The sequence below is a fragment of the Pseudopipra pipra genome, chromosome 11 (assembly GCF_036250125.1).
Source record: "Pseudopipra pipra isolate bDixPip1 chromosome 11, bDixPip1.hap1, whole genome shotgun sequence".
Taxonomy (NCBI): domain Eukaryota; kingdom Metazoa; phylum Chordata; class Aves; order Passeriformes; family Pipridae; genus Pseudopipra; species Pseudopipra pipra.
The window spans coordinates 9,596,467-9,622,989 of record NC_087559.1 but is presented as its reverse complement, the minus strand read 5'-3'; the positions used below and the strand labels follow the sequence as shown (position 1 = coordinate 9,622,989).

The 26,523-nt window shown below is 44.8% G+C and overlaps 1 protein-coding gene across 4 annotated transcripts; it reads right to left on the bottom strand.

The window, feature by feature from the left end:
* Nucleotides 1-1,398: 1,398 nt before the first annotated feature.
* On the bottom strand, nt 1,399-25,786 carry IHO1 (interactor of HORMAD1 1). 4 transcript variants are annotated; one of them, XM_064667415.1, is made up of 8 exons: nt 24,023-25,786; nt 23,215-23,374; nt 15,874-16,033; nt 14,363-14,520; nt 12,440-12,488; nt 11,705-11,792; nt 4,453-4,556; nt 1,399-3,688 (listed from the first exon to the last, which is right to left on the bottom strand). In XM_064667415.1, the coding sequence occupies exons 2-8, from the start codon at nt 23,268-23,270 to the stop codon at nt 2,381-2,383; spliced, it is 1,923 nt and encodes a 640-aa protein (XP_064523485.1). In that variant the 5' UTR covers nt 23,271-23,374; nt 24,023-25,786; the 3' UTR covers nt 1,399-2,380. The 4 variants fall into 4 exon arrangements, with proteins under 4 accessions (XP_064523485.1, XP_064523488.1, XP_064523487.1 ...); XM_064667418.1 differs by lacking the exon at nt 24,023-25,786 and adding an exon at nt 23,893-24,001; XM_064667417.1 differs by lacking the exon at nt 24,023-25,786 and adding an exon at nt 23,757-23,876.
* Nucleotides 25,787-26,523: the final 737 nt, after the last annotated feature.

The window sequence follows — 26,523 nt, the reverse complement described above, 5'->3', positions numbered from 1 at the left end:
CCCCTGCTCTGTGCTGCCACAGAGGCTGCCTGCTGCCTGTACAGCAGGTGAAGGATGTGACCAGTGCTCTCACACCCCTATGCCTGCGGCTACCTGGGTGTCACAGGCTTTTGACCACTCTAATCCCCCTTCTCCTGGGCTCTCCCCAAAGATAATAGGACAAAACCCCAGTTTCAGAGAAAACTGCCCCAATTAAGCACCCTCAAACAGTCTGGAGCCCAGCTTTGCTATTTTCTGACCACTGTGCATGTTTTATGGTCCTGTCCCACGCCCTCCGCAGTCTCCCTTGGCTGTGCTGCTGGAGGAACCACTCTGACACCTTCCCTGGGTAAAGGGTAGGATGAGACCCCACAAACACAGCCCCACTGGCGGCCTCATGGAGGCAAAGTCCAGGAGAAACTGTGGATGCAGGGCCCCACGTGCCTAGGGCATGGCTGGCTCTGGCAAGGAGCCAGTGACAGTGAGCTGGGAGTACGGGCTGGGAGGCAGGACCTGCTCCCTTGGGACGTAAGCAGGGTGCCCGGGAATTCTGCTGCCATGCAGCACACATGCTTCCATTTTTGTCCAGCAAGGCTGGAAGAGGAGCTGCCATCATCACAACCGTATTGGGACAAATACCCTTGTTGGCAGCTAAAATCCTGGAGGACACCCTGAGTGGGAACAGGAGGGGCCATGAGGGCCAGTGTGGCACCCCGGGGCTGCATCCCCTTAATCAGTTGTGAGTCGACGTGGGGAGGCACTGCTGGCTGCTGTTGCTGTTACACCTCCATCTCCAGAGATTTTGTTTTGAGCTGTGTGCCAGCACATGTGTGTGGCAGGGGCTGCGGGGTCCCCAGCGCAGCCCTGCATTGCACCCCACGGCACTGGTGCTCCATGTCGGGGTGCCGAGGAGCCAGTCCCTGCTTTGCTTTGCACAGGGGCTTGCGGCAGACACCTCCAGAGGTCCCTCCAAGCTCAGCCATGTGCTGTCGAGCTCCCTGCGCCCAGGCCGGGGGCTGCACAGAGACCTGCACCCGTCCCCGCCGGCCCCAAAATGCAGGGGGTCGTGAGCCCCCCCGAGCAGGTTTTGCCCAGCGAAGGCCGCGAAGGGAATGACGGGGAGGCGGATACATGAGGGCAATGTGAAATGCCACTGCTGCCGGCAGCGTCACCCAGCCCCTTCCCTGACCAACTCCCACACCTACTCCCACCTCCTCCTCCTTGCTAATTAACATCACTGGACCAATGTTAAACTGGAGGGGTGTAGTTTTCCTTCTTTAAACAAAGAAAGGAACTGAAGAAAGGAATCCTCCCAGTTCCACGATCCAAGGGAGTTAAACACGGCTCCAGGGGAGCCGCCCACTCTCCCACTGAACAGGACTGTGACTCTCCGGAAAAACCAACACAGAGAAAATGGGCTTTGGTGACAGCACAAAGAGTTTATTAAAGCCGGGATGACAAAGCTGGATCACTTAGATTTGTGGCAACACCACAAATTTGCTTTTGTGAACATCAAAATGCTTTTTTGCTGGTAAGATTTCAAATCGGAAATCAAACCTGACGCAAATGGCTGAAGCAGTGGGAGATACTGATAGTCACAGTGGGTACCATGGAAAGAGTTCTCTGTGGTTATAAGGGCTGTCCAACGTGTCATCTGCTGGATCTGAACATTGTATCTTTTGGCCTCTGTTTGAGAACCACTGCCCTTGAAAAGGATACGTTGGAGAATTCCTTAATCAGCCAAGAGATACAAATACAAAAAAAAGTAGAAACAAAATAATTTCCTGAAATTTCTGAGGCCAAGAAATTTTCAGCCTAAAAGGAGAAGAAATTCAATAGTCGATGAACCTGAGACATTGGGATTTGGTTTTCCTCAGCTGAACTGGTCCCCGTCCAAAGTTCACAAACAACTCCTGGAACAAATCTGAACCTTATTGAAATCAACCAGAACAACACCACTACTGCCTCCAGAACTAAAAACCTGAACTTTTACACAACAAACCAACATAGAGACTATGAGTGAGAAACAGAATGAAGCCTCTGGCCACAGAGATAGCATTACATTGAAAAACTGAAAAGTTTCCAGTAAATCTCAATGCCAAATCTGACTGAGCTGCCCGTCTGTGCTCTGCCAAATCTCTCCTCCCTGGGAATGTCTCAGCAGACTCTGCAAGTGTGTAAATACGATGGTAACTGGAGCCCTTGGCATCTCTGGTGGGAGCAGGGAGATAAAATAATACAGCTCCAGGAGAGGGGAGAGCTGTCCTCACATAGTCTCTTGCAATATCTCAAACTGGGCAATAACACTTTAGAGCCTCTGGCTAAGCAGGTAACACACCTAGAAGAATAAACTGCAACTGAGATGGCCAAGCCTGCACTGAGGGCTCCAAACATGACCCCTTCAATCAGAAGAATCACTATCAAACAGTAAAGAGCAACAGGTTGGGTTCTTCTGAGCCAGCGGATTGGCAGGATGTGGTTTCTTGGAGCTTGAGGGGCTTCGGAGGTTGAAGCAGCTCATCTGCTCTACACCTGTTGTGCTACATAGGGATAATATATTCCCCTCAGGAGAGGAATCCAAGATATACGTTTTTACGGTGGAAACATTCACTCTTCTTTTAATTTCCAGACTTTTCTTTCTTCTGCTTGCAAGTTGTTGCAGGCTTTTATCAGAGCATGGCACTGGTGGGAAATTCTCTGTAAGCCCTGGCTGAGCGCTGCTGAGGATCTGCTGATGGCGAGCTGCAAAAACCGGGTCAGAGCTTTCTGAATTGAGATCAACCAAGTATCTGGGAAAGCAATTTTTTCTGGAGCTTTCCAACTCAATAATCCCATTTGCCTTCCTCTGCTTCAGCCCACTGTCAGCACATCGAGAGAGCTCGCCTTTCCTCTTAGCAGGGTATGCTTTCTTCCTCCCTACAGCTTTATTCCAGGGGATCCTTCCTGGACTCTGTTTTGTTTTGTTGCCTACAGCTGCCTTCTGCACCTTGTGGTCTGTGGACCCGTTGCTGTCTTTTTGCCCAGGTGGAGCTTTCCATACAGACTGGTGGCAACCTTGAGGCTGCTGCTGCTGTGACGGTGTCAGGGCTTCAAACCCTCCAGTGCCTCTCCTGAACGCCTTCCTCCGTGGGGTTGGTAGAGGCGCTTCCAATGGTACAGGACAGTGTTTCTTCTGACTGCCCCCCAAAAAGTTACTGTCAGCCCAGCACATGCAAGGATGGGTAGAACAGCTCTGTGTCTCCAAGCCATATTTCATCTTCTGCAAAGAGGTGTTTGCTCTGTCACAGGCCTCTGTAGCAATGGCTTTGCCTCCTGAGGCTGCACCCTCAGAGGTGCCATCCTCAGTGATCTGGTTCCTCCCAGGGGAGTGTCGGTGTTGCTCCCCCACTGTCATACAGTGGAAATGAGACCAGCCTGAGCAGCTGCAAACCCTGCTGCCTCGGCAGCAGGGCTGGCATGGGTGCTTCTCATCCAGGACACGGAGCTGGCACGGGCCAGGGGAGGTCTGGGAAGAGTTATCTGTCATGTGAGGGGGCAGTCTGGCACTAGGCACAGGTGTGTGCTGCTCAGCTGAGGCATTAGGGAGCTTCACGAAGTCTAGTTCTTTACGCAGCTTCAGGTGCTGGTCATTCAGCTGGGCTGGCAGTGATTCCAGACCCTCTTTCAGCAGCTGAACACTGGATTTCACATCTGAAATCTCCGCATCTTTCTGGGGAAGCAGCAAGCAGAGCAGAAGCAGTAAGCAATACATGAAAAGGCACAATAATAAGAAAGTTTCAGGTACCATGTGTCAGTTTGATTCAAAGATCAGCAATCTGTATCTTCCTGTGTATCCTCAAACTGTCCCACCAAAGTGAGAGGTTTGGAACAGAAGCATACCCCTAACCCACTGTGTGCCCCCTCTCCCAGGAGCACTGCCTTCTCATGCACTGGTGTGACACATCCTTGCCAAAAGCAATTCCTACAGCAGGGCCTTTGGAGAAACCAGACCTGTCCAGGAGGTCTCTGACAACTAATTCTTATGCCTCTGACACTCACTTTTTCTGTTTTCACCTCTTTTTTTCCCTCTCCCTGGGAAACACCTCACTGAAGGGACAAGGTGTCGAACTTTTGCAAGGTGCTCTCCCCTCACGGGCATGCACTGCACCACCTCCTCCAGCAAAGGCATGTGCCAGGTGAGGAAGCAGTGAGTGCTCTGTCGTGGCCTGCCACGACAGGGCACTGTTGGGCTCTTGTCTTACTGACCAGGGCTTCATCAGAGCTTACAGCACTGTTAGCCAGTGGTTGGGTAAGCATCCATCAGTATCTGGCCTAGAATTAGCATTTTAATACATCTTTCCCCCTTCATTATAACTAGAGCAGTCAGCTTTATAATCCACCACCTGAAGGCAATTTTATATTCAGTTAATATTTTGAAGAAGTGGGAGAAATTCAGAATGAGGATTCAGAATAAAAGATTAATTTTGCACTTACGGCTGCAAGTCTCCTCTCCATCTCCAGCAGTGCCTGCTCCATTTGGCTTCTATCTCTCAGAGCTTTCAGTACAGAGTCACGGTGACTTTGAAGAGCATCTTCCACTAAACAGGGAAATCAATAAAAAACACATTTGGTCTTTCATTTGTAAATGTGAATAAAGTACTATCAATACTATTGCTGCTTCCTCCATGTCTTGGCATGAATCACCACAGAGATTCTCCTGCTGCGATCTCCCCGTGCCTCGGGCCATGAACAATGGGGTGGATGTTTAACCCAAGGCACTTGAAATTTGTAAGATGTTGCACATAGGCCAAACCTCATTTACTGTGCTCTGTTAATGTGGCAGCTGGAGAGGAAAGGCTATGCAAAGCCACAGTACTGGGTAGGCTCAATGCAGGGAAGGCTGAGGCTTAGTTGTCTGCCAGCTGCACAACAGGCACGGCCAAGGCAGGGGGACCCCAGTACAGCTGACCCATCCCAGCGTAACCAGCCCTTTCCTGCAGCCAGCTGGTGGTAAGTGGGAGCTTGAACAGAATGGAGATGTGAGAGGTTAATGGCTAAGAAGTGCAACCAGAGAAACTGTTTCAGAAATGCACAGGAGGCTGACAACTGAGGGGAAAATGCTGGAAGGGATAGTGGGAAATGATGAAGCAAAGAATTGGGATTTCCATTTGCTGGGCAAGGGAAGAGAGAGGGTCAGAAACTGCCTGAACCAGGCAGCTGCACTCAGCACTTGGTAATGGGGGCCCCAGCAGTGTCCTGTGGGGGCACAGGCTCCCTGGGAGGGTACTAAATTGGAGCAAGATGCTCTTGGCTTCAGTCAGTCTTGTTGAAAAACTGATAAAACCCCAGGAATTCGGGTTATATGATTGGATAAGAATATAACTCCCCCTATGCAGCTGCAATTACTCTTATAGGAACCACTGCCGTGCCTAATATGCTACAGGATGGGAACACAATTTGCAGTGTGTGTGGAGATGAAAACTCCTTAGGAATCTTATAGAAGTCTCCTTTAAAATTGTAAATTAGGACAAAGAGCTGAGAAAGAGCAGAGAGAAAGAGTTAAACATGTCTGGTCTTTCCTGTGAAGGGTGCAGAAAGGTGTGTACAGCCAGTGTGGTTAGGGTGGAATGTTGGCTGGTTGGGGAAAAATAGGATCCAAAGCATTCTTGCTAAAGCAAAGCACTGCCAAACCAATGGGCCAGGATAACTGAAATCCTGGTTCGTGGACTAGCACTGCACACTTGAGGAAAAAGCAGAATAAAGCCTACATTTAAACAAGTGGCTACAAGAGCTCTGCAATTAATGAATCCTCTTTTGCTACAGATCCAAAGTGTTTGATTGACTTTGGTGTCGATGGAGCTGAGAGCCTGGATGAAGCTGTTCCTCTTCACCCAGTGTTTATCTCAGCTCCTCAATGCAGCACCTCTCGCCCTGCAGAGCTGTGCTCACAGTCTGCAGAGCCACAGGGCACTTGGGATCCCTTCTCCTCATGCTCAGCTATTTTCATTAAGCTTGTAGGGACTTAATTATCTCAGTGAGCTGTGCCCTTCTGTCAAACTGTAGATGGAATTGGTTAAAGAGTTAAAAACTATTAGGGAGAGGCGGGCAGAAAATAATTGTAGGCTTTGCTTCTGTGAAAAAACAGGGACATTTAAAAAAGGTACATTTGGGAAGGAAGAAAGGAAAGAAATCTGAGCAATTATAGGCTTAGTAGTTTGATCTTATGGTGCAAGGTTTTAGAGCAGGCTTTAAGGGGAAAAGTACTCAAAGACATGGAAGGAAATGGAATAAAATGGAACAAGATTGGAAAAAGTGGATTGTATCAGGCTAATGTAATGCTCTAGGACAATGCACAAGTCACAAGGTAGGTGACTTCTTAGACAAAGGCAACACAGTGGGCTTTCTGTAGATTCAGACAAAGCTTTTCAGTGGAAATTGTCATCTATTATGAAAAAAAGAGAGAGAGAAAAAAATAACAGGAAACTTAAAAAATAACCCTCATTTAAAGGGAAAACATCAGCTCTTGCTCAGGGCATTCAGGTAATTAGCAGGCAACACAAAGATGCAAATGCCAGCACCAGGGGTTACAGGTGAGACAGGGCAGTGTGCTATGTGGTGGTGCACAGGCTCTGGCTGACACAACTGCTGTGGACCCCAGGATGTCTGGAAGCCTGCATACAGTCCCAGCTGTGCAAGGAAAATAAAGAGATTCAACTGAGACATGGGCAGAGAAAAGCTCCAGGATAATTAAGTGCTTACATGGTAATCTCCTCTTATGAAAGGAGATTGAAAATGTTGGTCTCATTCAGCCACGCAAAGCAGAGGTGTGTGGTGGCACGAGGCTGGAGATGCTGGGATGGGGTGCTGCTGAGAGCTGCCTCCCAGTACCAGGGAACTCCTGTGCCAAGCTGTATTTTTAACTTTGCCTTCCTCCAAATGGGTGTTGCTCGGGCACAGTGCTGTCATTAGGGAGAAGGAACCCGCAGTTGCCTCATCCATGTGTCTTCCTCACACACATTGAATTAAACCACCTCCCAGATCTGGTTTGGGGGGGAATTTCTCCATTTTTTCAGGATGCCCATCACCACATGGCTTTGCCTTGTTCTCCATAGGAGCGTGGCTGATTTCTGAGGATTATCTGCACATATTTCAACTAATATGCTTTCTGCTGTTGCAGGCAATTTGGTTGTCATTTTTAAGCTTTTAGTCTTTTGCTCTGACAGATTTAGACTGTTTTATAAATCTAGAAAGCTATGACTTGCAGAAGGGGTTTGTAACGGGGGAGTGAATGTTTGAGTGGGACTTTTAGACTTTGCATCTCCCTGATTAGACCTGAGGGCTACCTTCAATCCAAGAACAAGTTTTTGGGGAGCCTGCCAGCCTACAAAGAGGGGGAAAGCAGCAGTGACTCAAGGAGGAAACTCCTTTCATGTCACTTTATCACCTTCCATCTCTGCATAGTGAAGACACAGAAAGGGCAGCATCCGCAAGCCTACCACGGCTTGCTGCTCTTCTCCATATGCTTAATTTTAGCTCAGAATTATTTTTAAAACCTTCTAGTTTCCCTAGTCTGTCTGTTCTTCTTCAACATAGTATCCTCAGTCTAAAAATAGTCCTGCATCCACTGGGCTTGTGATCTGCACATACGTTTGACTCAGCACAGCATGCTGCAGGCAAGCAACCAGCAGCCAGCCTTTTGAATGCGTTTCATTTGTACGTGTAGGAGTATTCTGCAGAAAAGGAACCTCAGTACAGAGGAGGGGCACTCTCCTTCCCTCCCTACTTCCATACCAGAGAAGTGTTCAGACTTGTCAAACAGTAGCAAATAAAATAAAAATGGATGTTAATAGAGACTTAAAAAAATAGGCATTGAGATGGCCAAACTAGATCAGATCAAGAACTCTGTTAGTCAAATGTCTTGCCTTTGAGAATGATCAAGAATGGCTGCTTCAGAGGAGGTTTTCTTCAAATAAACCCTGCAGCAGATAGTTATTGAATAACTTGATCATAGAGAGAAAATCTTTACTCGGTTAATGGGTGACATGCACAGACTTGTGCCTCTCTTGAGGTAATTTAAACAAAGCATTTTTTTTACAAATGGGAACATCGCTGTGTTTTGATTTGTTGTACCATTTTCTTCAGATGCTACTGGTTTACAGTAATAACATTTGGAATGTGAAATCTGGCATGAGATAAAAGGCTGTAGGACCTCGGGGTAGGGCTGCCACCCTGTGCTGCAGAGGGTTCCCTGCAAATCAGCCTGCACCCAGATGCAGCTGCACTCCCAGCAGCTGAAAACTACAGCCTGAGCAGCCGAGGGAGGGAGTGCCAGCCTCCCAGCCTAGGAATATTAAACAGCAACTGCTTCTGATGCCTATCTATCATCCTCTGTGCAGCTCATCCTGAGATTGGCACTGACAGCACAGAGGCTTTAAATAACACTTTGGAGAGAGGTTGGTTCCCCCACCCCCAGGTTCAGTAGGGGAAATAGGAGGTCTTATAAACCTGGTGAGGCACGAGCAGGGAAGGCAGCTCTGCAGCTCACCAGAGCCCTGTGTGTTCTCCCTGGGCAGCAATGGAGCTTTGCCAGTGGGTGGGACAGTTGGGCTGTCACAGCTGTATCCTGCTTGGATATACTCTGAGCAGTCAGCTGGAAGGTTTGTGCTGGCTTAGCCTGAGTTCTCTTCCACAGCGCATCAGACAGCACCTGCATCAGTGCACTGTGGGATGAGCTGCCCCTGACCTCACCCTGTGCTACAGCACACAGTGCTCCAAGCCCTGAACAATGAGGGGTTTCAATTTCCACCAGAGCAACCACACTTCCTCTCACCATCCATGCTGAGGTGTTTTGGACCCTGGTTAAAGTCCCTCACATCAACAACTTTGTCAGTCAGTGCACATCTAGTTAGCAGCTACATGTAAAAAAACTATTTCTTTATTCAGTTTCAAACCTTTTGACTTTTCAATTCACACAGAATGTAAGGTATTCTGGACTGGATGTCCCAGTCTGGACCATACTGTTCACAGTAAACAAGCTCAAATTGCATCACTCTAAACACAGTGATTTGCCCTAGAAATCTTGCCAGCAACTGCTGGGCCTGGGGAGTCTGGAAACAAATCATGTTTGAAATTTGCCTACCAGGCACTGGATCCTGTCAGAGAATTGCATCAGCTCGTGCCTCTGTAAGTGACACATTGCACATTATTCTGTCACCCTTGCTGGCAGTGCGTCAGAGGACTGCCTGTGGTGTGCTGGCTGGAAGGATGCTCTCATGTGCAATGGAGCCAAGGTGGTGCAGAGAATATGGCTATTAGGAGCTGTCACAGCTGGAACTATCAGATACCAGGACAGCAAAGCAGTTCAGAGAGGGCTGAGTGGTGAAAATTGGGTTTGTATAAAAAATAGAAAGCTTTGATAAAAGCCTGGGTATATAAATTAAAATGAGAAAAATATTAAAAGAAACGAGTTACAGGAGCTGAAACCAGAAGGAAAGAGCAAATGATGAGAGGGCAAGTCAACCAAAGAAACTGTGTATAAGGTGGAAGAACTGAGGCCACAGGGTCTGCCTTCCTCTTTACATCCCTGTGCACTGCACACCAAGATGTGAGCAAGGCTCAGAGCAGCTGTGTCTCTGCGGAAGCCGCTCAGGCAAATCTTGTCTCATCTCCGGTGCCAGACACAGCTCTATCCACTGTGTGCAAGCACATATGGACAAAAGAAAACATTTTTTAAAAATCTTCCTGCACAGAGCATGCCAACCCAACAGCATTTGGAAATGCTTTGGAAATACATTTTGAAAAATATTTTCTGTTTTCTCCTCACCCCATGGCTATGCAGACTGTGCCAAATGTGCTTGCTATCCACTGCTATAAATGCAGCCTGTGATACTCCTTATAAGTTTTTAATAAAGACAGACTTGCTTTCCAGTTCCACCTTTCTTTGCTTTTCAAAGCTGTTGGAATGTCCTGGTGCAATAGTTCTCTTCATCTTCTTCATTCCTCTCCTACATGTGAAACCCTCCACTTCCAGTGATTCACCATGTCTCTGCTGTGTCACCAGCATCCCCAGGTACTGTGTCATCAGCCACTGACATTAAGAGCTTTATCAGCTCTGAATTTAGCTCTTTATCACCTATGTTTTGGAATTTTATACCAGTTTTTCAAGGGAATAGCTTCAGTTGGGATCTTTTCAAGGCACTAGTGCAGGTATTTATTTAGTGGGAACTCAATTATCCATCACTGTGATACCAGTCAAATGACAGTGTTTATCAGCAATTAAGCAGTGACAGATGAACCTCCCAGAAATAAAAAAAGAACAACATTGTGCAGCATGTGATGATTTTCATTATATATTCAACATTCTGCAGCATGATGCATTACAGAAAGTGCCAATTTTTCTTTTCAATTGCCTTGAAAATCTAGCAGCAGGCACCTCTGGGAGGTTTCTCATTTCATTCAAGGCACATTTATTTAAAATGGATATGGAGAAGAAAGAAGACAGCTGAGTAAATGGTATGGAATGAAGAGGGGGAGTTGTGAACAATAGATTTGATTTTCAGTGCCATGACAACAATTTCTGTGCATGAGGTATGTGAAATTAGGCAAAGTCCTGCTGCAGAGTGGACAAGTTGAGGCACTGAAGTAATTAGGGGGTGGGAAAATGTGTAATAGGGAACTTGTTGTGCTGGCCAAAGCAGACAGATTCTTGCTTGCTTTAGGGTCCCACCAAGAGCACTTGCTAAGCAGAGCAAAGGAGTGTTCTTAGTACAACAAGATTGGTATTTCAAATGTACAGGCTATTATAGCCTCCAGCAGGATGCACCAGGCTCCACTCCTTTTGCCTGAAAGGGCTGTGTTGACTTAAAGGGTATCTGTCAAAGATGTGCTTCGTGCAAGCCACATTTTACCCACACACTGAATATTATCGTGCTTTTGAGAAGGTCTGCTGCCTTCATCTCACAAGGTATAACTCAATTCACCTTTCTTGCATGTATTGGAACTGGCCTCTTGTTCTTGTATAGAGCAAGGCAAGCTCTGAGCAGAGTCCTGACAGGGTGTCAATAAAGCATCACAACAGCATTAAAAATTAACATACTCTCAAAGATTCAGATCTAAGCCAAATTAGAAAAAATTTCTTGAAGTATTTTCCCTTGGTAAAGGCTTCTGTGATTATCCACCTCAGAGTTGTTCAAAAGTATTTTATATTATTGGCAATTTTGGGGGTCACCTTTTTATCATGGCAATAGTGTGCTTCACTGTGTGATTCTCATTCAAGAAATGAGCAGTACTACTTTTGCTCACAGCCAAAATACAGTCATTTCAAGCCCAGAAGAGCGATGGAAGACTTCAAACTAACACACAAAAATCTGAGAAAGCCCTAAAAACTGAAACTGGATACTCAGGATATAAATATCTAAGTTATTTTTACTGCATGTTCCATTAGTGCTCCAGATAGTCTAAAAATGATCATACTCCAGGGCAGAATACAAAAACAGAGAGGTGTGTTCATTTACGCGTGTACGGTGTCTAAGTACAAGAGAGCAGAGAAAGGGAGAAAATAAGAGAGCAAGAATGGAAAAATAGACAAGTCCATACCATGGATAAGTCTTATTTTCTCTCCTCCTTTAGGGAGAGCAGCTGTGGGTGGCATGACTTGACCAGTTCACCCCAGCCTGGAGACAACAGGCTGACATTCAGCAGTTTGACTGTGCCCTCTGCTGTTAACAGAATCACAGGAAGGACTTACTTTTCTTGGAAAGGGTTTCTAGGTGAACCAAAATGGATTTGTATCTGGAATCAGACATTTCTTCAAACTTGTCCAAGCGTGCTTGCAGCTGCAAAAAAACAAAGGTAAATGAAAAAATGAATGCATTGCCTTTTCTTTGTTTGCAAAATCACAGCACCAGATGCCAGAGAACAATGACAGCAACTCATGGAATGGAACAGTCTGAAAATGATTGTTTATCTATCTTGAAACAATTTGTCCAGCTGTTGGTTGCAATCCCAAAGGAGATCTGGAATTGCTCAAAAGGCTCATGAAATCTTAACAGATTTCAAAAAAAAAAGAGATAATGGTCTGTAAAATAGCATTAATAATAACTAATCAAATTAATTATAAAAGTATTGAGGGACAGACCTTCACCTTCAGAACACGTTGACTAATCCTGAGAGCAGACTACTTTCTTCAGGCAGAAGGAAAACAGAGCTGATATTTGCAGATAGTCACTACAGTTTGGTTTTGTTCATGAAACCCAGAGAAATTCCACTGCTAGCTCTGAGGGAAGACCCTAAAGACCTTAATCCTAAGGACAGGCCACAAAGACAATGGTGTATGCAAAAAAAATTTCCAATTGTTGGTTTAAAGTACTTGAGTGCTCAAGGTATATATTTTAAATATCAGCACAGTAAAGGGGAGAAAGTGAACATTCTGTAGCATTTCTAACTCTTCATTATTCTACATTCTGAATTTGAAATAACTTACCCCTTGAAGCCTGTCTTTGGTACTGGAAATAAAGGCGCTTAGGACCTCACTAAAATGAAAAAAAAAAAACTCCAACAAGTATAAACCAGACATGTAAGTTACTGGAGTGTACAGAAATTGAAAAGATAATAGTAAAAATGAGACATGAAACACTGCAAGGCACAGTGTAGTGTATAATGAAAGCACAGAAACATGGTTACTTCAGGAGGCATAACCCTTCAAAGTCACCTTAGTTGTTTTAGGAAAGCATGGCCTCTGCTACGTAGAGTAAGAAAAAAATGCATAGACACACATGCACAAATATGTAATATACATGAAATTATGGGGTTTTTACTCTCTGATACTTTGCCTTAGCATTCATGCCTCTCTCAGAAGTTTTAGTTGGCATTTACCCAACTGTCCATTAGCTCCTGGGGTGTTATCACTGTGTTATCTGCTCCGGAAGGACCCAGCCTGGGCGGAGGTGATGTGCCAGTTGCTGTGATACATGGTATTATATTTGGACTAAAATAACTGTGGGAAAAACACAGGAAAAGCTCCAGCCTCAACAAAGCCCAAGTCAGGAAGAACAAATACTGAAAATCCTTTTCTCCTGAGATTAAGCCTGTGGTTTCTGTTATCCATCCTTTTAAACTGAGCGAGCCTATCAGGAACCAGGCTTTGTTCATGATTAACCAGCCACACCCGAATGCACGGGTGGTTGCTAAGCAAAGTGATAACCTTTTTCCTCTCTGAAGGTTCCAGTCAGTTTAAGTCAATCATTTAGTGTTGCAAATTACAACAACCAAAAAGATGGAGGCCGGGTAGATTCTAGTTATGAGACTTAGGCAGTGCTTCTGAAACCTCTCTAGCTTTATGGAAAGGAAGATACTAATTTTCTTAGTCAAACTTGCGGGGGATACAAATTGATAAATTATACACTTATCTTTGCAAAGATAATATAGCTATCTCTACAAACAGGTTTCTAATCTGGGAGTGAGCCTGGAGTGTAGGAAGGAGCATAATCCGTTTAATGAAAAAACAAAGGGTAATTATGAATGCTGCCTAAACATTTAAAACTATTTTTTCATTTCGTATAATTCACTTACAAAAATCCTCCTCTTCTCTAATAGGCACTAGAGAGTCAGTTTTGCCTTATCAGAAGCATAGTGCCCATTGCAAAGGCGAGAGAGATGCATAGCCTGATGTGATCAAAGGCTTTTAATAAAAACACTCTTCACTGTGGATGGTACATTATAAAATGTAACTAATGTGCTAAGAATTATTTATAGGTGCACTGGGGAGTTTGCCATCTTTAATTTTTGAGCTTCAAATGGTTAGCTTGTTCCTTAAAGTCCTCTAGGACCTACATGTACATTTAATTCTTGACATTTAACAAAGAGCAGATGCAAATTACATTAGCAAATTACACTTGTCTGTTAAAAAAAAAAAAAAACCAACACGTAAAAACCTTGTATACAAATACAATTCTAGAGATATGTACAGGTTTATAAAGGTGCAATCTGTACACAGGTGTGTTTGGCAGTCCTCCCATTTGGCCCAAATGTGAAGGTTGGCCTCGGAGTCCCTTTGATCAGTCCTCATACAGTCTATGAAATTTTGAGAAATAAAGACTTTCACAGAGAATCAATAAAGAAAAAAAACCCCACTGATTAAAAAAAGAAGGACAAAGGTAAATTCAGGTTAGTGTTTTGTTATTCCTTGGGGCTTATGGCTGACTGTGTTACATAAATCACATTGTAAATAAACCCTATTCTCTTATCCTGTGACTCTTTCCAATCAGAAATTATTTAAAACCTGGAAAGATACTTTTCTTGGAGAAATATGCAGCTTTGTCATGTATGATTTGTAAGAGGGGAAGAAGGAGCTGCAGGGAGTGATAACCATCAGCACAGAAAGAATTTCCAGTGGATGTCTACATACCGGTCATATTTGTCCTTTATTTTGTTCTTATTCACTTCAAAATTTTCCAAGACACTTTTCACTCTTCCTGTGCTAAGATTAAGTAAACCTTTTTCTCTTGTTTCTTCATCAAATAACTGTGGTTTTGTCTGGTATTTGGTAAAAATACTGGGCTCACTCTGTTGCACAAACAAAAGAAAAATGTTGAAGTATAAAAATAATCAGAACATTAATTAGAAAACCCCGTTTGTGTACCTAATGCTTTGCAGACAGAGATCACAGTGATTGGACGTGACAGATTAGATTGGACGAGGAGATTAAGAATTTCATGAGATTATGGTTCATTTAGTGTGCCTGGTTAGATTGACTCCCTGTGGAATTGAGACTCAGCCCAAACTCCTCCAGACTCAGGCTTTTCTCTCATTTTGAGGATTTCCAGTTTGTTACAATCATAAGGTGTGTAGATTTTTTCCCTCTCGGTTCAACACAGAGACTATAAACGAATTCCAGTGTTCCTGGAATTATGGAAAAGTTGAAGTTGTCAGAAGAAGCTCCCTATACAGGAATCTAAAGAAAATCCCATTGAATTTCCTGGTGGATGACATAATTTTGCTGCCAAATAGCAACATCGACAGACTGTAGATGAATTTTTCACATGCTTCAATACACATTTCAGAACAAGAAATTTAATGTTATTATGAAAGCTTCATTCTACAAAATTTCCAGACACTGTGACCAGAATGGAAATGCCTTTTCTTTAAAACATAAGAAAATGCAAATTCCATTCATTTTTTCCTTTGTAAAGAGTGAATTTCCTTTTTTGTGTCTGATGAAAAGCTGCTCCTCAGCAAAATGCAGAGGACAGCAGACAGCATCTGGAACTGAAGGACAGCCTGGGGCCACCAAGCTGGCACCACTGCTCTTTCCTAATCTTTCCTCTCAGGTGTATTTATTCAGATCTGGTGCTCTCTGTTAGCAATGCAGGACCTATTTCAGTGAGCCCAGTAACATCAGAAACCATGTGCTCTGGGAGAAAGATTTTAAGCATAGAAGCTCTTCACTCCAGTCCAAAATCACTCATCATCTCCCATAACAACAATACAGCAAGGTCATTACCAGTCCAGGGAAATAAATATTGAGCAGCTCTGTCATTCTTGCAGAAAACTAAGGAAGCGAAACACAGCATTTTTCAACGAGCAATAGATGTAATATTCTAGCTTGGCTAGGTAGGTGGTCTAAAGACTTTAGCTCAAGAATAATTTCATATTATTTTAGTAACTTTCAAAATGTGATTCAAGAAAATAATACCTATCTCAATAACAATTTATAGCAATCTGTTATAAATATCAGGTTTTCATCCTACCAGGCTGCTATTTTGTCTTGCCACAGTAAATATATATATGTAGCAAGAAGATAACTTGATTCCAGCAGTTACTGACACTTGCAAATGTTACCACCTGATGTCAGGATTTTCCATTAACTTTGAATGGTGGCTGTGTGCCTGAACAGGGCTGAAGGAGAGCGAGACTCACGTCCTGGGAGTTTTGCTGTCCCGGCTGCGAGCCCAGCTCCAGCAGTGCCGCTGCCGACTGCACGTTCTCCGGGCAGAACTGGGAACCGAAGAGCAGCTGAGAGTCGCTCAAACTCGAGTAGTCACTGGCAGTGCCACTCCTCATGGAACACTTGTTAGGCCTGAAATGGAGTGGAGAGGGGTGTGAATGAGCCTGAAGGAATTAAAAGGCCAAATGGAACTCCCTACATGGCCTGCTGGAACTGCTCAGTCATGGCCCACCCCAACATGTTAATTTTCCCTCTCCACTCGGAAAGAACCATTCCTATAATGGCATAAGGTTTAATTCTAAGATAAACCAACTGGTTTATCTTAAACTGCCACATCCACACAAACACAGTGTTGTAGCTCCACATTCACCTTGCAGGGGTGAAGGTATTTCTCCAGCAAGTCCTGCAGACAGGAAACTAAAAAAGCCAGGACTGGACAGCTCATCCTACCTGCCATGCCGATCAGTCTTAGTTAAAGAGACACCTTGGGCATTTATTCTCCAGATGCCTTAAGTCTGACACACTTGAACAACAAATAAATAGGTAGCGTATGTCTGGACAAACTGATCTGAGTTGTTAGAAATATTTCAAACATAGTAACATGCTACTCAAAAGTGCTCCTCTTTTCCCTGGACATTGCCCAAATAAATCTTTCCCAGCTAGCCTTGACTTTGTGCTGTGTTGCTCTGATTGTACTCCAGAGACATGTCATCTCCTTTATGGACTAGGCTTATGGCACAGGACCACCTTCCCTCAGACAAGGGTTTCTCTGCACAGCTGCACTGCTTCTCATTGTGTTGGAGGCTACCTTCAATTTTTTGTTAGCACAAATACACACTTCTTTCATTTTTCGCATAGAATCATAGAACGGTTTGGGTTAGAAGGGACTTAAAAGATCGGCTAGTTCCAAGGCCCCTGCCATGGGCAGGGACACCTTCCACTAGGCCAGGTTGTTCGAAGTCTCATCCCACCTGGCCTTGAACACTTCCAGGTATGGGGCACCCACAACTTCTCTGGGCAACCTGTGCCAGGGCCTTACCACCCTCACAGGAAAGAATTTATTCGTAACATCTAATCTAAATCTACCCTCTTTCAGTCTAAATTATCGCTATTCCATTGCTCCATATCCACAAGGTCTGGCAGAGTGCTTAGGCTAGGTCCAAACACAAGAAAAGCTTGGCCAGGTTTATATTCTCAGTTCTTGTTTTTTTTGAGCTACCAAGAAGGAGGGATTTGTTGCTGCCTTTGGAGCTGGGAATTAGAGACCAAAATTAATGAAAAAGTCTCTTATGGTTTTTCTTTCATATCAAATGATACAAGTAAAGGAGACAGAACAGGAGAGTAATTAATGTGTATAACAAGAGATGATCACCCCAACATTTATTAGCAGTGATGTGTTTGGTTAATCCCCAGTTTTGGAAGGAGCCCAAACATCATAGACACAACAGGAAAGGGATTTAGCAGCAGTATTTGAAGTGCTCAGTCTCCCTCTTCATTATATAGTGGTGTCACTGACAATATCATATTAATACTTTTGGCTTTAAGCTAACCGAGTACACTCAGCCGCAGGCAAAAATAGATGAGGTATGGGTTTCTGGGTTCTCAAAAAGCCTGATAAATCTCTCTGAATTCAAAACTTCTCCCTTGATCTCTCTCTGGACACCAAATCTGAATATAATTTTTACTAGCACAGCTTCTTGTTTCCATCTCAGCTAAGCTTTGTAAAAAAAAATAAATTTTCTTAATCCACAGCCAGGATGTCGGGGAGGGATGTGAGCACATGGGCTGCCATGATCCCACACAGGCAGAGCCCCTGCCTGCAATGTGAGTAGCACATCTTCTGTACCAGTTTTCTAAATCCTCCTGTCTTCTCGCCAAAAAACCTCCCTCTTAGTTTAAGGCAGGGTTTCTATAATCCTTAGGTGCTTTACTGTCTTGACAACCCCCCTTTGAAAGTGTCTGCTACAACTGGTGAATATGACACCCCACAATGTGCTTGTTCTCTCAGATCCTTCACATCACTTAATACCTGAAGCACAAGATTCTTGTAACAAAGGGTTTTATGACCAGTATTTTGAGGAGTATTGAGCTGAGAGGACTTTATGAGTCAAGTGACTTCCCAGGCTTACTCTCCACTACAACCAGAGGTGGCTGCTGGCTGCTCCGAAGCCCAGTTTTTCTGTCTTGAGTCCACTACCTCAGCAGTTGCTTTAGGAATGATGTCACTTCTGTAAATTAAGGGGGGAGACAAAACAGATGTCTCTTTTGAATACACTCATTCCCCTGAGCAATGGATTTCTTTCTCCCTTGCTTAACACTGCTGGCAATTAATTAACTAACAAGACCATCTGGGCAAACCAGGAGCCTAGCCATGGTTGGCCCAGTCCTGTCTCTGATGGAGAGATCAGACAACCATGGTCAGATCTGGGATCAGATCCATGATCAGGCAACTGCAGCTCTTCTTACCACCTGACCATTCCCTTCAGGATGCCTGAGCTGCAGGGATACATGCTCTGTCCTAAATATAAACTCTTCCCTATAAAGAGCAAGGAAACATCCTAGATATGCAATCCCAGTTAGCAGTCCCTCCAGTGATGCAATAGTTTACCTTAGGAGAGCTTTTAGCTTTCTGCTAACACGAGCCATTCCCCAAATCCTCTGTGTGTTTGTGCCCATGACACTCCTATGGTATTGGCACTAGCACGTGTGTCCAAAGCAAAACCAGCTTTAGATATGTAAGATGAGTTCTTGTCAGCTCAAAAAATGGTAAATCATCTGCTGCTGACTGGTGGAACGACTGCTTTTTTCCACCTAGCTTTATGCCAGGTATTGCAATATTGGCAGCTCCAACCCTCTCTCGTGATGTGAGCGTGATCTAAAAAATCTGCAGCCTTCTGCATATCTGAGGGGTCAGCAAGATCTTCACAGTCTCTGTTTCCCTGTTGTCAGTTAGAATTCTCCCTCTGTGACAGGAGTTAGATCTTTTGGGAACTTCTTTCATTTTTCTAAGTTCTGATTTCCACTCTAAATATTTTAGCACAACCATATGCAAATGTTCACCTTTCATTCAAAGGTTCTGCCTCCCCAAACAGAAACACACTATGCAACAAATACTCTCTTCTTGTGTATCTTGGATGTTCTAGTGACATTGACAAACTAAAAATTCATAACTATAAATTGTCATAGGCCTTATCAGTCTTTTTAAAAACTGGTAATTTTACTCTCTTGTTTGGATCCATCCTTACGTGCCAACACCAAGGTTTAAGAGTCATTTGGAAAAGCAATCTGAGACTTCTATAATTTGCAACATAACATTTATCTGCAACATTGCTGTGAGGGATTTTCTGTGGTTCTGTCATCTCCACTGAACCTGTGCCAACATCCCTCTTCTTCCCAAGTGCTGTGGGTGAAGCTCACTTACCCCTTCCTGACACATTTCTTCAAAGTGCAGTAAAGCCTCTTTCCCAAAGAAGAGATCTTTTTCTCCTGGTAGCAACCTTGAGTAGGATCAGTGTCATCAAGTCTTTCTTCTCCTGATTCCCCTCCAGCAAATCTCCCAGCCCTTTCTGCTCGTCCTCATTTAGGGACCAGGGCTGAATCACAACAAACCCAATTGAAATTCCAGGAGCTGACGTTCACCTGCTCTTCCTCCTGGTTTTAGCCTGTATCTATAGGAACTGTCTCTAGCTCTGCTATGCTGCTCTCATCCTCACTATCTGCTGCCTGCCAATGTGCCCAGCAAATGAGCAAGGATGAGCCTTGGCTTTGGGTGCAGGGGAACTGGAGGAGTTTAAATAAAGGAGTTTTAGCTGCTGTTGCAACCTCCAGCCATTTGCCATCTCTTCGCTGGGAACAGTCGCAGTAGAAAATTATTATTCTGCTTCCTATCATTTTCACCATATCCTAAAAGGAATTTCTACAAACATATTCTGACACTGGCCCTAATGCATTAAGCACGACAAAATCCCTCTCAGTTATTTAGCTCAAACACTGCCTCCAGTTTCCAGATTTCAGGCTGAAAGTCTGTCTGGTCTTGTTTCAATTCCTCAAGGTCATTTTTACTTTCTGTGAGCCACTCTATTATTCATTCCGCTGTGATTCAACACTGCCCAGACGTCCCTCACCTTGGAAACCACATAAGCCCTTTGTCCTGAGCTGGTTGTCAGTTGCAACAGGGTCCTTTCCTCAGGAGGAGATTGAGATTTCCATGGAGCAGCCGTTTTTGCTCCCACAAAATGCATCCCCACACATATTAAGATTAGACATTTGGAGATGGGGGGTTTTTTTGCACCCCTCACTCCAGCCTGAAGTCATTTTCCAGCCTGCACTTACAGCCCTGGTTTCTCATTCCTCAGAGGCTCTGGAATTTTACAGCTGCTCTCCTGGTCTTTGTCCTGGCTCTCTCCTTTGTTTTCTGCTTATTCTGGGACCTTAAGGCAACTTCAAAATATGCAACCTTGTGATGTAGGATGGAATTTCATGGGATAATGGATTGAATGAGGTTGTTTAATTTGGAAGTTATTCTCAACAGCAGAAATAAGCCGTAGAGAGTAGTGGCCCAAGTAGGCTTTAACTTCCAGCATCCCTTTTGAATGCCTCTTTAATATTTTCATAGTTTCTTGGCCTTACATACTCTCTGGCAGGCTTTCTGCTTCTGATGTATTTGGAAGTTGGTATATGATTAGCCTTTATGCATTTAGCAAGTTACTTGTTTTCTCATGGAACAAGAAAATTCTCATAACTTCAATTTCAAATCTAAACAAGTCTAAATAATCTTTATGTCTCAGGCAAGCATTTAACCCTTTTGGCTGTACGGTTTAATTTATTTTTAATGAGCTTCCTTATTATTATTGCAGTGTCTTTTTTTAATTAACAGTCGTGGATTTTTTGGCTTCTGCTGCTCCTGCAGAGATGCTGACTCCAGTTCCCTACTGCCACTCTCATGGTAGCACTACAAGAGCAAATAGCCTGAACGTAGATCTTGTGCTCAACTCAAGGCTAAGGTAAGATGTGTCTCTTCCCCTGTGAGCTCCTTGGCCAAGGTAGGTATTTATGGTTTCTGAGATTGTACCTCAGCATCACACCCTGGTGATGCTTATCCAGTCGATCAGAGGCTGATTGAAGCATCGCTGCTTTTGTGGCCGCTGTTCTTGCATTCTCTGCGATCTTTTTCCATCAGCCCTCCTGGCTGGGCAGGCGGCAGCGCTGCTGTAACACGGCACTTTCCCTAATGAAGTCTGGCATTTCGATCCACAAAACCTGTGTTGTTTGTCAATACACTTCAATTGAGCATAAGCTTTTCCATTACAGCTGTCGTGTGGCCCCCTCCCACCCTCTTAAGTCACTAGCACCCTGATATTATTGTCCAACTAGACAATCTTCCCTCTGATAAATTTCTAAGATCTCTATTATGTCAATATTCATACATAAAACCAGGTGAAAGAGGGGCTTTGGTTCCCCCCACCCTATTTCTCAGGCTGCCAGGGTTACAGAGAAGCACGTGTGTGGCTGACAGACAACAAATAAAACCCAGAGCAGTCTTGGGCTTGTGCAGAACTGTGGCCGTGAGGGCAATGCATCACCAAAGCTCTGCATTTCCTGGGAACCTGGTGACAGCTGCTCTCAGAAGTAACACCCTGACTCAAACTTGCAAAGAACTCACAGAGTGAGTCATACTCTGCCTAGATTATACGCTGATTTTATGTTTCATTTTTGAAGCTCCCTGAAAGACAGTATTCTGGGGATTATACAGCATACCCCGCTGTGATGGGAAAGGTTTCTAGTAACAGAAGTAAGCCAGGGAAAAATAATCAACATCTTTTTCCCCTATTTCAAATACACACACACATTCACACACTACTATGGGACACTCTTCTTTCCTTATGAAAAAGTTAATTGTCCTCAGAGAACTTCTCCCCCTTCTTAACTCCTCCAAAAACCCAGCTGCATTTCCAGTAATGTTTTATGCCCTATTTGACCCTGTAAAGAATGTGGAATGCTGAGGAGTGGGTGTTAAAATCTTGTATGTATTTTCTTCCTGCATCAATAAACGAGTTAAAAGGGAAGAATTCGTAGCTGATAGGATACTTTGGAGGAGGAAGGAATTCAAGTGATCCCTTTCCAAACAGGCACCTGTACTTCTTCCACTCATTTCCTTTCCTATTGCATGACTCCACTGAATTATTTATGTATTTAAAAATATGTCATATATAATATGAGAATGTAATTATATATTTTGTATATAATATGTAATTTTTATATTTTATCTAAATTTACCCTGCTCAGTCTCTGACCAGAAAGAAAGTCTCAGGTTTTCAAACTACTTAGAAACAACTTCATGAAAACAAACAATCCCCCTAAACAAACAAACAAGCACAGTAAATCTGCAGGTACCAAGAACGCAATAGAATTAAGTAATGCACAGTTATAAAGACAAAACTATGACAGGTATAAACACAATTTTTCCCTGAATTGGCTCCCCTTTGACCCCTACATCTGTGCAAAATTCAATTAATTCATATCTATGACAAGCATGTTTATAACGGGCAAGGAAATGACTATTATGCTTTCATTATCATCCATCATTGTGGTAACATCTGGCCAAAGAGACAGTATGACTAAAACTGTGAATTTGAACAAGTTAGTTATGTAAGTGGGTTATTTAACTAACAGAGGCTCAGAGCACCAAGTTCACCAATTAGCTTCTCCAGAGTCAAACAGAGGATAAATCCCGCTGTCTTTTTCAGTCATGTGATACAAAAGGTGATGCTCTGCTGTACAAAATGCAGCCTGTCTTACATATTTGCCCTTCAGATGTTTACATCTGAATATTTGTTGTTTCACTATGGGCTGTAGATGTGGGGAGTTCTAGCTGCTTGTTGGCTCCTGCTGGGAAAAAAACAAGGCATGCATATAAATGCAGGATATGGAATAATTTTCAAGTTACATAATGTGTAATAATATTGCACATCACGCTTCATTTTATCTGCCCTCTGCACAGGTGAGAGAAAAATTTAACCTATCTAATGACACAAGGACAGGTCACAGGACTTCACCAAATACACCCCCAATGGACCAGGGTACGGCTTCCAGACAATGCCAGCTTTTAGATCCCCAGCAATGGTGCATCTGTGGCAGTTCCTGGCAGGCTGGGGGCACAAACAGGATCACAGAGGAGACCAATGAACTCCCATCAGCCTCCCATAATCAGCCATAGATCAGTTCTGGACATGTTTCACCTCTTCACCATCACCCCCACCATGTGCTTGGTTTCATGCCCCATCCCCTGTCCGTCAACCCACGCTCACACTCACCCCACGGCTGTCGGCATGCTCAGCATCTCCTTGATATTCCAGACGTTGAAGTTCATGTTGTTCTCAGGGCTGACACCCTGGCGGGCAGCCCCTGGCCCTCAACATGGCCCCGGCCCTCATGGCCTGTCCCCGCTGGTGGCCGCCATGGCGCCACAGTGCCCTGCAGGGAGGAGGGACATGGAGGGAGAGACCAGCCCTGCTTGGGGCAGCGTCTCCTGTGTCCTGTGGTCGTGGGGACAGCCCAGCAGGTCACGGCCCTGCAGGCCCAAGACAGACCCGGCCTGAGGGTCTCCACAGGCCTGGGGCAGCCACACACTGGGCCTGCCCACCCTGTGGGGCCTTGAGGGCCTCAAGGGCCCAGGGTTCCTGAATTTCACCTCAGGGTTAGGGGGTGTCTGAGCTCAGCCTGGGGCTGAGGGTTCCTGGATTTCACCTCAGGGCTGGGGGTGCCTGACTCTCACCCTGAGGCTGAGGGCCCCCGGATCTCACTGTGGGCCTGGGGTTCCCTGGGGTCACCCTGGACTGGGGTCCTGGGATCTCACCCCAGAGCTGGGAGTTTCTGGATCTCACCCTGAGGCAGACGGTCTTGGGGTCACCCTGGGGCTGAGGGTGCCTTCGGTCACCCCAGGTTGAGGGTCCCTGGATCTCATCCTAGGTCTGGGGGTCCCTAGATCTCACCCCATGACTTGAGGGGCCTTGGGGTCCTGGAGGGGTCCCTGGGGTCACCCCAGGGCTGAGGGTCCCCGGATCTCTCCCTGAGGCTGAGGGTTCCTGGGGTCACCCTGAGCTGGGGATCCCTTGATCTCACCTCAGAGGTGGGGGTATCTGGCTCTCAGCACATGGCTATGGACCCAGGATCAACCCCAGCTCCAGTCTCTCCACAGGCCAGCTCTTGCCCTTCACCTGGGAGCATAATCCTGGGCACAGGGAGTCATCACAGGGCATGGGGAGGAAGAGGAGGCTTGGAGTGTGGGACACTGAGGGCACCTCCCGTGGGAGAACAGCAGCCACAGTGCTCATTTCCTTCATACCCAGAGACTGTGTGGTCTCTCGTGTAAATATCTCTGGCAGAAATGCAGAATGATTCAATTTCACCCATTAGAAGTATGACAAAAATAACCCATCATCTAAACATTCCCCAGAGAAAGATTCTCAAATATGGTTTCACTGGATTTTTTTCCCTTGTGCTTCTGTATCCTTCATCTTTAAGAATGTAAAACAGGCACACTTATTTGCCTGATTTTTCCTCCTTTAATTCAAAACTATCCCAATATTAGTTAAAATGTTTTGTTGCTGGCTCTGAAGATACTCCATAAGCACTAAATCACTGTAAAAATAAGGTAGACATTAAGTCATGGATAGATCAGAGGAAATACTTGCATTCCCCTTTATCCTCTTTTGCCTTTCATATTAAAGGCAGCCTGGAGTTCAGAAGTGTCAAAATAATGGCTTTCCTGATGTGTATATCTGGTTTCCTAATCAAATTCCACAGAAATAGAGCTTTCATTTAAAAAAGAAAATAAAAATTCTGGTCTTTTACCCATAAAAAACTTATTGGAGTGACTTATCTGCATTGTTTTTGCTTGGCATTACAGCACTAGGGTTGCTTTAAATAGCTCGGATTTAGCAAGACAACTTGGTAATTCTCAGCTGCATGAGGAGCGTCCAACAGGTTGATTTTCTAGGACCAGAGAGGGGAATCACAGCTTGGATCGTGATTCAGGGGTGGGATAATGGCTGGGCTGTCCAAGGTGGCTGTGGACTGGAAGGCAAACCTTCCTCCAGAGAGCCAAGTTGACAGGAATATTGATGATTATTGCACTTTTTAAGTAAATAAAAGCCTTGTTCTGCTCCTGCACTGCCTATGACTCTGTTGTACACTCCAGTGGTTGGCACTGCTGCCAAGAGCATTGCTGTGCGTCCGGGTCCTATATGGCCCTGCACTGATAATGGTGATTTTCCATCATTTTATTGCTTACAATTGGAAAGCTGGCCCAGATCTCCCTGCAGAAGAGACTGTAGAGCCTTGTACCCATTTACAATACTTCCACTACCCTCAGAAAAGGATTTGCTGGTGCTTTGCTCACTGACGATAAGGCTCAACATGTTATTTTATGTAATTATAGGGAGCTATTCCTGTTTCTGATGTGGCTGTAGCTTTCTGGCGTGAGCGTCTACCAAGTTTGTGGAATATGATAAATGAGATTTTTGTATTTCCATCTCTCCTGACAACGAAAAGAAATTTCTATACAGAAACATATTTTTTTAATTATAGGTCTGACAGCTCCCTCCATTTCCGTCTCCCCCATCCAAAACACACTCTGGGGAGATTAACCATGTTGCCAGGCACTGTAGCTCTCCTTATATCTGAAGTAACAGCCTGTGCTTCTAGCGTTAGGGAGGGTGGCCAGGTACTTAAAGTCCTTCCTTTGGTAAAATTAGCAGAAGCTGCCAGGAGATAGACGGCAATATATTTGGTACATCCCTCAACTTTTTTTCTTCATAGCACATTTTGTTAAAAACTCATGGGAGCTCTTCAGTTAATAATGTGTCAGTCTCCAAAAGTGGCGAGGACCCTCATCCCTTTACCTGAAGATCTCTCCATTCCTGAGATGACCCTGGCCATTGTCCCGGCCACTTTCGCTGCTGAAAACACCACAACAGTGATGAGTTCCCGAACTGCAGCTTCCCCCTCCAGCATCCTCTGGCTCTTGCAGCCACCATTGCCTTGAATTTGGAAAAGAGCTCAGGGCACCCCATTAGCAGCAGGGAGCTTGGCACGCAGGGATGTCAATTTGCCGGTGACTCAGCGTCATGATTTATCCCATTCATGCAATGCTCCCGAGGGAAAAGCTTATTAATCAAGTCTGTGTTTCCAGTGTAGCTCCATGATTTAGGGTCCCCCATGACTAAAGTTTTAGTGAGAATGGAATTATTGCATGCCTTGGTGGCTTCTGGAAAGGGCTGGCAGGGTGGGGAGAAGTAGCGAGGCGGCAGTAAGGGGTTTGTCACTTCCCAGGACCCTGAGAAGGACCAGCCCAATGGGGCTGAGCACAGGTCAGGAAGTGCTGTGAAATATTCGTAGAAGGTTGGAGCACATTGTGTTCAGAGAGGGGGTCCCTCTGTCCAGCCTCCCGTCATAACATGAGTTGCTGACCTTCTCCCCTCGCTGCCAGAGCATCCTCCTGGATGCTGAGGTACAGCTCAGTCTTTGATTTGGGGCTCACTGTTGATGCTGGCTCTGGCACAGTAGTGGTTTCTATGGCAACCCGAGGCAGATGCAGGGATGCCTCTAGCTGAGGTACCACC